At 57.5% G+C, this 12,004-nt stretch overlaps 1 protein-coding gene across 4 annotated transcripts; it reads right to left on the bottom strand.

Annotated features, from left to right (window-relative positions):
* Positions 1-94: 94 nt before the first annotated feature.
* On the bottom strand, positions 95-10,839 carry PRMT1 (protein arginine methyltransferase 1). Of its 4 annotated transcripts, XM_033845455.2 has the most exons (11): positions 10,694-10,775; positions 8,404-8,457; positions 7,742-7,843; positions 6,821-6,976; positions 6,614-6,677; positions 4,435-4,577; positions 3,429-3,516; positions 3,228-3,343; positions 2,189-2,339; positions 1,760-1,881; positions 95-411 (listed from the first exon to the last, which is right to left on the bottom strand). In XM_033845455.2, the coding sequence occupies exons 1-11, from the start codon at positions 10,727-10,729 to the stop codon at positions 328-330; spliced, it is 1,116 nt and encodes a 371-aa protein (XP_033701346.1). In that variant the 5' UTR covers positions 10,730-10,775; the 3' UTR covers positions 95-327. The 4 variants fall into 4 exon arrangements, with proteins under 4 accessions (XP_033701346.1, XP_033701347.1, XP_033701348.1 ...); XM_033845456.2 differs by lacking the exon at positions 8,404-8,457 and having other exon boundaries at positions 10,694-10,839; XM_033845457.2 differs by lacking the exons at positions 8,404-8,457; positions 10,694-10,775 and adding an exon at positions 8,076-8,181.
* Between the last annotated feature and the right edge of the window lie 1,165 nt (positions 10,840-12,004).

Here is a 12,004-nt window from a genome sequence, read left to right as displayed (position 1 = left end):
ACCAGCAGGCGCTGTCCCCACGCTCCGGGTGCCTGGCATCTCAGCACCTAAGGACGGAACCCCAACCCCACTTCGCCCCCAGGAAGCTGAGCCATCCCAGCTGAGGATTTATTGGCGTAAATGCAACCATATAAAAACATAAGTTATGAAAAACACAGTCACGATGTGCCCGCAACCCCCCCGCCCCGCCCCGGCCCAGGCCCCAGAAACCCCCTTCTGTGGGAGGGAGGAAGAGGAAGGGGGAGCCCTGAAACTGCCTAAGAACGCTGCAGCCCCTGGGCCCTTGCAGGGCCGGCCTGGCCGGGGTGGGAGAACCCGGATGCTGCCTCAGCGCATCCGGTAGTCGGTGGAACAGGACAGCTCGCACAGCTGGCCTTTGAAGTCCAGATCAATGGTGAAGTCCAGGTCGCGCTGTGGGGAGAGTGCGGGCGTGAGGGGGAACCTGGGACAGGGCAGGCCAAGACAGAGGGCAGCGGGGGTGCGGTAGGGAGGGGTGGCCACCCCAGCCCACCTGAGGTGCCGTGGGCCCCCCGGCTGTCTACACAGCCTCCCCAGAGACCCCACACTGCCGGTCCCACTCCCAGCATCTGTCTTGAACCCCACCTGACTCCCCGTGAGAAGCTCCATGTGACATCCTCAAACCACCTAGAACCCAGCCACGCCCCCCGCCTTGGGTGGGGTGGCAGAGCTCAGCTGCTGACTCTTGCATCATGATTTCCCCCATCAAAACCAGCCCCATCAGCAGGTTATTTTCTCCTTCTTTTACAAGAAGCAAACTTCCTCCTCTCAAAAAGCTCTGTGGTCCCACCCCACCGTCCCCACTTCCTCTCCTCCAAGGCTTCCTGGACGCCAACCCTCTTGTGCCCGTCACCCCCAGCACGCTGGAAAAACTGGGGCAAAGTCACCAATGACCTCAATGACTTCTGCCCTCAGTCCTCACTGCACTTCACCCCTGGCTCCCAGCTTCCTCCTCCCTCTCTGGGTCTCTCAGTTTCTAGTTTGGGTTTTCTCCACCTCTGCACTACTGACATCTAGGGCTGGACCACTCCTCGCTGTGGGGGGATTCTTATCTTGTGCGCTGCAGATAGAGCAGCTCCCCCGCCTCTACCCACTAGATGCCAGCAGTACCCCTTCTTCAGTTGACACCCAAAATGCCTCCAGACAATGACATGGGTGGGTGAGGCAAAATCATCCCTGGCTGAGAATAGCTGCTTAAACCGGTTCTCATATCCCTGACTTAGAAAGCGGGCACACCCACACTGGCCCCACAGAAGCTCCTGACTTTGCCCTAGACCTGCTTCCCCACCGTGTCTCAGGCTGATGGCAGCTCCGTCCTGCCAGGTACTCAGGAGAAAAAAGCAGGGCAAGAGACGGCCCTCCTTTCCTTCCCTCACCCCCATACTTGGGCGAGGATATCCTGTCAGCTCTCCCGCTGGCCCCGCCCCCACCTGCTCAAATACCTGCCAGCCCCTTTCCCAGCTGGACACAGAATTCACTTCCCGCTGGCATTTACCACGTGACTGTCCTGTGTCTAGAACATGAGTGCCAGGAGGGCAGGGGTTCAGCCTGATCACCGCTGGGGCCCCAGGGCCCCCTGGTTTCTAGTAGGTACTCAGTAAAACTGTGGTCCATAGACAGACCTGGGGGGCCCCCAGACAGATGAGGTCAGAGCACAGTGTAGCCAGGTTGGCTGGCAGGCTTCGGGCTGAGGGGTGCTGGGGCCCCAAAACGCCTGAGTCTACCCCCCCCAGAGCCTCACGTTGTTCTTGGCATTGGGCCGCATGCCAATGGTGCCAAAGATCTCCTCGCCCGTCTTCACCGTCAGGTAGTCCTCCATGTAGAACACCGTCTGCTTCCAGTGCGTGTATGGGGACTCAGGGCCTGGCGGGGGAGGCGGGTCAGCCGGGCTCACCCGCCTCCTAACCTTCCCAGCCCACACCTTCCCCTCTGTCCAGACACCCCAGCGGCCAGTGACTACCAACTAAGCGGTGACTGTGGCCCCTTCGCCCTTGTCAAGCCTGGGAGGGGCTGTTTCACGGGTGGGGAAGCGGAGGCACCGCACGCTCAGGTTGGCTGGCAGAGCCGGCGTCAGAACCCGGGTCCTCGGTGTCCCCGTGGCTCCCTCTGGCCACGCCTGTCACATGCCCCACGGCCCCTGGGCCCCCGCTGCCCCAGGGCCCCGCCTCACTGGTGGAGAAACCGGTCCTCTTGTGGCAGCGGGTGAACTCGATGTTGAAGTAGGCCACCAGCGCATGCACGTAGTCGTTCCGCTTCACTTGCAGGCAGAAGGGGGAGGTGAAGGTCAGGTCTTCCACCTTGACAGTGTAGATGTCCACCTCCTGCGGGATAAGCCTCGTGAGCCCCACTCCCCAACCTCCGGCCCAGCGGGGAAAGCTGGGGGTGCCCCGCTGGATGCCCTGTTCCCTGCTCTCCCAACTCCAGCCCGAATCCAACAGTTCGGCCTCCTACAACAACTACTGGTCCTTAGAGAACCGCCCGTTTTCCCCTCTCCACTGCCTGTACCCTGCCCCTGGCCACCATCCCCGCCTCCGATGCGGCAGCATCTTAACAAGGTTCCGTGGCTCCCGCCCTCTCCCCCCACATCCCTTACTCCACGTTATCAGCCAGTGTGACAGTTTAAAAACAGATCATGTCACATCCCTGCTTAAAATCCTTTGACTGCTCCCCGGTGCACTCAAAGCAAAACCGTGACTCCTGACTCAGGCCATGGAGGCTCGCCCAGTCAGGGCGTCTGCCCTGCCATCTCCCTCTACAAACTCCCTCCTCCACCCAGGTTTGCCCGCCATGAGCATCCCAGCAAGATTTGATACTGTGGGTCGGGAGGGAGACCTCAAAAAATGATGGCTGCTGGTAGTCTTTATCAGGGACCCACGTGTGTATAAACTCACTCGTGGTGCTGGGCTTTCTGCATTTGGTGGCCCTGCCTGGGGTCTTAGCTGCCTGCCTTGGGCGGACGTGCCCTCCGGGAGGTGTGCCTTGGGGTCAGGGCCAGCCTACGTCACTACCTTGTTCTGGAACCCAAGGGCCATGCCTGGCTCACAAAGCTCTTTAACTGAAGTGGCTTCTCCAGGCGTCTAGCGCCACCTCCAGCAGATCCATCGGGCTCCCAAGACCTCGGGCAAGCAAGCACTCTGTGCACTGAGGTCCCACGCACCGGCCCTTCTTGGGCTGACCCTGCGGGACACCCAGCCACCCCACCCCCTCACCTTTATCAGGCAAGCGTTGGTGACCAGCTGCTTGGGGTCCACCACATCCACCAGGGGCTCCTTGATGGCCACATCTTTGATGCAAGACATGTCAAAGCCGTACACGTTCTCCCACCCTGGGGAGGAGGGGAGGGGTGAGCCCGTGGGGGCACCCGGCCCCAAGCTGCCCCACCCCTTGGGCTCCTCAGGCCCCGAGCTCACAGTGGATCTTATAGTCTTTGTACTGCCGGTCCTCGATGGCCGTCACATACAGCGTGGCTCGGTCCGGGAAGATGAGGCCGTCGGGTGCCTGCACAGTGCAAAGGAGCAGGGCAAGGGCATAAGGATGCGGGGCCTCGGCAACGCTGCCCCATTTTGTCTCCTTGCCCGTTTTGTCTCTTTATCCACCACCTCCGCCCCCGCCCTGGTCTGGGCTACCAACATTTCCCACGTGGACTCCTGAAGCGGCCCCCTCACCGGTCCCCAGCCTCAGCCCTCGGCTTGTTCCCCGGATGGCTGCCTGATGGCTCCCAGGAGCATCTAAGTCAGACCCTGTCCTTCAGAGGTCCTGAGGAATCCTCAGAAGCACGCCCCCGCCCCCACTCCCCGGAGGAGTAAAGCAAAGTCTCTCAGGGGTCACGCAAGATCTGCACAGGCCCCTCCACCCCTCGCCTCACCCCCTGGCCCCCCCGGCCCCCGCCCTGGCTTCCCACCCCTCGCCCCCCAGTGCTCCTCCAGATCCTCATTCCACTACAACTTCGCCGCTGCTCAACACACAGCAGGTGCACTCCTGCCCGAGAACCTATGCACTGGCTGAAATCCTCTGCCCAGTGTGCCTTTCCACTCAGATCCCACACAGCTCCTTCCCATCCTCTGTTCAGGTCTCAGTCACCTCCCGTGGGAGGCCTGCTCTGACTTGAGCACCTGGGACCACAGCCCCCCAGTCCCTCCCTATCCCTATGCCCTGCTATTGTTCTCTTCCCGGCACTAACTCTCCTGACACTGTACCATCTCCCTGTCCCTGTCTAGCTTCCAGTACTGGCTCCCCTGTCTTGGCTGTGGGCCTCCTAACATCTGTGTAGATGTATTCAATCCCCTGTATTCACTGCTACTGTGGGAAATACCTAGCATGGCTTTCCTTTTCTGCCTAGACCCTGACATATGCTCAACAAAACAGCCGAAGGACCCTGGCCTGCATCAGCTGCTCCCACCCCACTGGGGGCCTCACCAGCCACTTGTCTCGGGCGTAGAGCACGGTGTTGAGCATCGACTCGTAGAAGAGGCAGTAGCCCATCCACTCGCTGATGATGATGTCCACCTTCTCCACCGGAAGCTCCACCTCCTCCACCTTCCCCTTGATGATGGTCACCACTGTGGGGCAGACAAGGGCACATGCCACCAGCCCAGAGGAGGCCCATCTGCTCACCTCCCTTGGGGGGGATGGGGGATGGTCCAGGGCCTGGGGACCCCACTGGGACAGCCTTGTCTTCTCAAGGAAGGGCTGGGGGTTGTATTGGGGCATCTACAAAGAACTCCGCGAGCTGAAGCCACACCCTGTTAACTTAGTTTTAAAATTCATTCATCATGGGGTATTTTTGAGGTAGGAGCAAAAACTTTACGTGGATTAGGTATTAGGTGACATTAAGCTTTTGCCACTAACAGTCAGGCCTAGGGCCCAGTGCGGAGAGCCCTTCGTCCTGGGACACGAGGCGCAGTCAGAAAGGTGGCCGACCCCTCGCCCGTCACGCACTGCACGTTCGTGGGGAAGCTGCTAAACCATTCGTAGACGACCTGCTTCTGGGTCAGGGTTTCATACTCAGCAGAGCAGCTCCCTCGCTGCAATCTATTAAAAGTCAGGCCTTGATGCGAGGGTTTTGTTTTGTTTTGTTTTTCAAAAAAAGAAAAATTAAAAAAAAAAAAAAGATTTTCCCGCTAACAGTCATGGTCTTTTTTTTTTTTTTTTTGGCTGCACTCTGCAGCTTGTGAGATCTTAGTTCCCCGACCAGGGATCGAACCCCGGCCCCGGCAGTGAAAGCGCCAAGTCCTAACCACTGGACCGCCAGGTCATGTTTTGTGTGTGTGTGTGTGTGTGTGTGTGTGTTTGTTTTAATTTATTTATGTTATTTATTTTTGGCTATGTTGGGTCTTCATTGCTGCGCATGGGCTTTCTCTAGTTGAGGTGAGGGGGCTACTCTTCGTTGCGGTGTGTGGGCTTCTCGTTGTGGTGGCTTCCCCTGTTGCGGAGAACAGGCTCCAGGCTCAAGGGCTCTAGAGTGCAGGCTCAGTAGTTGTGGCACACGGGCTTAGTTGCTCCGCGGCATGTGGGATCTTCCTGGACCAGGGCTCGAACCCATGTCCCCTGCATTGGCAGGCGGATTCTCAACCACTGTACCACCAGGGAAGCCCAGGTCATGCTTTTAAAATGGCCTTATCTATTAGAGACACACGCAGCAGTACTTATACAGTCGGAATTTGCTTCAAAAGGAGATATTTAAAGCTGAGTAATGGGTACTTGGGGATGCATTATATTAGTCTCTTTTAATAAAATCCCTTCAGCTTCTAGAATGCCAAGAGCCCTCACATCTGAAAAACCCACCATCTTCCCATGTTCTCTGCCCCTCAAACCTTGCAGGTGGGAAGGACAATTTGGCAGTGTCTGCCCAACTTCCATTTTTGACCCACACGATCCTACTTTTATGAACTGACCTCACAGATACACTAGTTTGTATATGAGATGACAACGACGTTACACGTAGGGGGATGGAAACCTAGGAAGCTTAAATGCTCATCACCAGGGGCTTGGTTAAGAAAGCTGGTGTACGTGTAGACAGATGATGTCAGCCATCAAAAAGCAAGATCCTCTCAACATCGTGAGAAGTGTTAAACCACATGATAAGCAGGTGAAAAAAACAAAAGGCAGAAGACTTGTATTAATATGTATGAAATGCTTGCTATCTGTGTCAAAAACCAGCACATGAACGTAGAAACACACACACACGTATATTTGCTCATAGGTACAGACTTCTCCGGAAGGGACCACTGGCTGCACTCAGAGAAGGGCGGCTGAGAGGCAGGTAGGAGACTTCTTACTACAGGCCCTCAGATGCCAACCACGTGACTCTAACACTCACTGAAAAAACGAAAGACTGCTTCTTGCCCCGCTCCCCCTCCCCCCTTTTCTAAAGACTGAGGCACTGAGCTTGCGACTTCTGCACTCAGATTCTAAGATGACTTGTCAGGTGGTGGGTTCTGAGAAGGCTGGATTCTTGGGCTGTCGGCAGCCCAGAGTCCACAGAGGAGGAACGCCTGAATTTGAGTTCAGTGGCCCCCATCCCCTTGCCGAGGGCCCCGGGGAAGCTGGGATCACCCGCTCCCTCCCCACCAACCCGTTCTCTTCCTGGGCTCACCGTGGTCTAACTTGTTGGCTTTGACGATCTTCACCGCATAATCAGAGATACTGGAACACTCGATCTGGGGGCCCAGGAAGAAGGGAGGGTGAGAGCCCCCCCCCAGTCCCACCCTCAGTCCCCATCCCCCTCCACCCAATCCCTGAGCCCCAAGGGGCCCCCTGTCCGTCCCCAGGCCCAGGCCCGCCTGCTGCCTAGGACACTCACCCCGATGACCTTGCGGGCCCCGGCCTTGGCAGCGAACATGCAGAGGATCCCTGTGCCCGAGCCCACGTCCAGCACCACCTTGTCTTTGAAAAGGTGCCGGTTGTGAAACATGGAGTTTCGGTACGTGAGGGTGCGGACCTCATCTTTCAGCATTTCCTGAAGGGGGTGGGTACAAAGATATCATGAGGGGGCCTGCATCCCCAACTGTAAAACAGGGTGCCCTGGCCTCCAACACACTGACCATTTCGAGAGCTAGAGCTCAGACCTCTAACTTGCTTTAGTCCCATTGGAACAAGTCATTTCCCTTCCATACGCCTCAGTTTCCCTATTTGTAAAATCGGACTGGGTGGACTAAACTCCCATATCAGCCACCTCAGGTTCTACCATTGCCACCTAAGCCCCTGTGAGCCTTGGCTTTAAAAAGTCCTCAGTAAGTTAATGCCACTGAACCGCATACTTGCAAATGGTTAATTTTGTTATGTATATTTTATAACAATTAAAAAAAGAAAAATCTTCACAATTCCATCCCAGCTGCTTTCTGGGACCTCGGCCTCCATCGCGTGCAAAAGCATCGAGAAGCCTTCAGCACACTGGGCACGAGCAGCTGGGGGACAATCCCGCCGCCGGTCACAAGAGGGCGGCAGAGACCGGCAGGCCCTGAACTCTGGCTAAAGTCTCAGGCACACATGCGCGCTCCCACCCCAGCCTCCCAAGAGGGGCCCAGCAGAGAGCCAGGCTAACCTCTGTCTCCAAGGCAACGGCTGGGAGAGGCGACCCTGGAGCGTGAGCCTCGCATGCGCAGAGGGGAGGCCCACTGCCAGGGAAGGCAGTGCGCATGCGTCGGAAATTAAGTTCCAGCCCTCCCAAACATTAACCCCCCTGAAGATGCAGCAGCCTTATGAGCTGTCTGTCCATACTCACCTCGTGGATGCCAAAGTGAGCATAGGAGTCAAAGTAGTAATCTTTGGACGTCATGTCCTCAGCGTTGGGCTTCTCGCTGCTTTCTGCCTGGGCACAGGAGACCTGGGAGGGGGCGGATGGGAACGGGGTCAAACCTGGGGGCTCCCCACAGACTCTTAAGCCTCCAGGTCCCTACTTCTCCCTGGAGTATAGAACCACCCTCCCAAACCGTACCATGGCAACCCTAAAGGCCCCGCCTGCTATCTTGCCTCTCCCAGGAACCCCCAAACCTAACACCCCATTTTCCTCTTCCAGGACCCCCCCAGAGCACCATCCAGGAGAGCACCCCTGATACCTCAGCCACGCCTACCATCTCTCCAGTCTCTCTGCCCCCGTCTCTAGCTCAGCCCACAGCTGGGGAGGGGAGGAGAGGGGAAGGCAGAACGGGGACAGACATAGGGAAGGACAAAGCGGGGGCTGGAAATGGAGTTAAGGAAGTAGCCACAGTGTTGGGGGAGGCCAGCTAGGGGCCACAAACCTGGAGGGAGTTTGTACTAAGTGTTTCCGGGGCACAGGGTAAACTGATTTGAAGCAGGAGGGATCATAGTTAAGACCACTAGAAAGGGCCTGATGTGTGACAAGATATGTATATGTGGGGAAGGGTCTCACAAAAGGATATTTACTTCTTCAAGAGGCGGCTGGAGGCTCATCCCATTAGCCAAGGTGGCTACAAAATTCTAGGAGAGAGTAACAGGGAGAAAGGATTAGCTACTGGGAGTGACTAGGGGAGGGCCAGGCCAAGGGACCCGGGCTCTTGAGGGACAAGGAGGTATTTCCTACAATTTTGCTTTTTTTTGAGGAGAGTGGACAAATAAAGAGGCAAGGCTGTTTTTAAAAGGGTGCGGGGCAGGTGGGGGAGGGAGTAGAAGGGGAAGGGGGGTTCTATCCCAGCTGTGGCTGGAGAGATGGTGGCCTGCACCCACACTGCCCCTCTTTGGCCAGGCACCTGATGACACACCTCCCCCATCCAGGCCAGAGGAACTGGCACCCACTGGGCACACAGGCACTGCCAGCTGTCACTCCCCCTCATCACCTAATCCCCCCAGATTAGGTGACACTTCCTGACACAAACCCCCATCCTGGGGTACCATGAGTAGCTGGGGGAGGGTGGTTGGCAGGGTGTACCCACTGGGCACCTGCCACCTCCGCAAACCAGTCTCTCGTCTGAGAGGATTCCAGAAAGGAGGTGTGGCACACAGACGCCCCCACCAGAGCTGGCACCCCGGCCGCTAGCTCCTGCCTTGGACTCAGGGAGTCCCAAACAAAACCAGTGAGAGCCAACCTCCTCGATTATCACCCGCTGCCCAGGAGGGTAGAATACCAGGGAGGAGGCCAGACTCTGGACCCTCAAGCCCACCTACCCTCCATTCAAACAACCATCCCAGGCCCTGAAACCCCCCAGGTGTGGGGCAAAGTCCTGGGGCAACCTCTGGGGAAGATATTTCCTCCACCCACATAGGCCCTGGTCCAGGAGACAGCCGAGGGGGATAGGAGTCATTGGAGTGACCCCTAGGGGCTGCCCCCCAAGGTATGCATCTTGGGAGCCGACCTCCCATTCCAGAGACTGCTTACAAGGTAAGGGGTGAGAGTAGGGAGACTCCATCAGATTACAGCTTTTCCTGATGTAACCACCCTCTAGGCTCCAAGAAGCGTGAAATCACAGACATGACCCCCTGGACTCCAAGCCCCACCTCTATCCTCCCAAGCCAGTGAATGACGCGGATTAAGAAGGGCTGCTGGTGAGAGGATTTTCCCACCGGGGCGCATTTCTCAACACCGCCGATACCTCCGCCAAACAAGCCCCCAGAGCGCTTGAAACACAGCACCGGAACCAGCCCCATAGGGCTGCACGAGAATCAAACCTCACGGGACACCATTTCAGGCAACCAGGCTCAGGACCCTCAAACAGGGCCTCAGGAAAGGGGAGGTCAACTCCCACGCTCACAAATGCCCCAGGGAGAGAACGGGCTCCAGAAGGGGGTAAAGTTCGCTGCGTCCATTCCCTCACATCCCCTTCCCAGTACAGATTCTCCCTCCCCTAGCCCGGGAGGGCTTCGACGGGAGGTGGGCTTTGGGACACGCCCCATGAAAAAGATGTCCCTCCCACACACCCAGAAATGGCCACAAGGGGGTGCACAGGGCCTAAGCCGGAAGGATCTCCTTCAGCTAGATGCCCCCCCCCCCCACCAACCAAAGGGAGGTCACAGGGGCATGCCCCATCCCCCTAGCTCCCAAAGAGGGGAGAATCCAGGGACAGGAAACAGGGGGTGGGAGGGGGGCCCGGAGGGAACCAATCCTTCGTCTTCCTACAATCTCAACGCAAGAGTGCAGGAAACCTGGACGGATGCCTGAACAGATGCCCTGGTCCGGGAAGGGATTTGTTGAGAGTCGAGATACACTGCCCCTCCCAAGAGACTCTTTACTTCGCGGAGGTCCCCAAGTAAGTCCCATCCCGAGGTGCCTGTCACGATCCCCGGGGAGGGGGTCAGGGGGCCTCAGAAGGAGGGTCAGAGCCTCCTCTCCGCCCCCCCGGGGCGCCCCTCCCCCGGCCGGGGGCGGGGCCTTTGTCCCGCACGTGGAACCCGCCGGGCCAGCGGGCACTGCACACCACCTCCCCACCCACCGCGCCGCGGCCACGTGGGGGCCAGGCCGGAAGCGCCCCCAGCCCTCCTCCACGTGGAAGGGGGCAGGAGACCCTCGGAGCGGCGTGCTGCCTCAGGCCCCCGAAAGCTAGGGAACCCGCACTTCAAACGGTATCTCCATATCCGGAGAATGCGACGCCCCCTCCGTACGGCTGGGGGCTTTCAGCCCCAATCCGGCGACTTAGAGCCCCTTCCCCAAGACGGAGGCATAAAATACCGACCTCCAAACCGCCCCCTGCCCCCTGCCCCTGACGGCGCTCCAGGCGCTCACCTCCATGATGCAGTTCGCGGCCTCGGCTGCCGCCATCTTCACCCGCGCCTATTCCTCCTCCGGCCGCCGAGACCCCCCCCTTCTCCGCACTCCCCCGGGACCGCCTTATACCGGAGGGTCCAAGGCCCGCCCACCGCGACCCCGCCTGGAGATCTCATTGGCAATGGAGGCGACCCGTCTGGAGATACCGTTTAGCAATTGGGTGAAGAAGACGCCCATCAAAGTCGAGGGGCCCGCCCAGTCTGGCGTGCCGAACCCCGCCCCCATAAGTCGACCGGGATGGGAAAGACTGCCTGTCTGTCGCAAGAAGTACGACTGATGATTGGGCAAAATCTACCGGGAGTTCCCGCCCCTACTCCCCCAGCACCGCCTCAAAGCTTCCCGGCGGACCCCGCGCTAAGCGGACATCTTGAAATAGAGCTGTCTATCACCAAAATGACCCGCCTCTTCTTAGCTGCTATTGGTTTATCAAATCCGTGACGTCACGAGGCCTTTGGCCAGCCTCCGCCAAGCGGCCGGCCTCAAGGAGAACATGGCGATTGGCCCACGAGAAAAGAAGGCAGGGCTTTAGGCTCCAGCGATTGGCTCAAACGAACTGTCACTCATCATCCGTTCGGCGGCTTCTCATAGTCTGTGGGAAATCCAGGAGGAATAAGGGAGCTCGTGCCCATTTTCCTGAGGGAAAAATGAAGCAATGAGAGGCCCAAAGAGAGGGAGGTCATGTCCGGGATCCCGAAGCAAGTCAGGAATAGGACTCAGGCGTCGAGGCATTGAACCCCTAACCCTCTACTTAATTGTTCCAAATTTTTTAAACCCAGTGACTCCATTCAAGCCACTTGGCCTTTGCCAAATCCCACCCCTGCCGGGAACACCCACCCGCTTCGTCTGGCCAACTCCTATACGTCAGTTAGGGCACAGCTTAGTCGCCACCTCCTCCAGGAAGCTTTCCTGGACCTGCAGAAAAAGTTACTAGTTGAATGAAGATAAATGCAACTTGTGGAATGTATCCGTCACCCAGAAAGTTCCTTCACGACTCTTTCTAGTCAACACCTCCCCCACCCAACCCCAGAAGCAATCACTTTGTTTTGTGTCACTATAGTGCAGCTTTTCCGTTTCTAAAATTTCGTATAAATGGAATTATACAGTATGTGCTCTTTTGTGTCTGTCCCTCACCATAATGTTTTTGAGATTCGTTCATGTCGAATATAATGGTTGTCCAATCCTTTTTACTGCTGAGGAGTATTCCATTGTATGGATGGATCACATTTTCCTGTTGATGGACATCTGGGTGGTTTTCATAGGTCTGGTATG

Source organism: Tursiops truncatus, chromosome 19, assembly GCF_011762595.2.
Source record: "Tursiops truncatus isolate mTurTru1 chromosome 19, mTurTru1.mat.Y, whole genome shotgun sequence".
NCBI lineage: Eukaryota > Metazoa > Chordata > Mammalia > Artiodactyla > Delphinidae > Tursiops > Tursiops truncatus.
The sequence above is the reverse complement of the archived record's forward strand: the minus strand, read 5'-3'. Positions and strand labels throughout refer to the sequence as shown.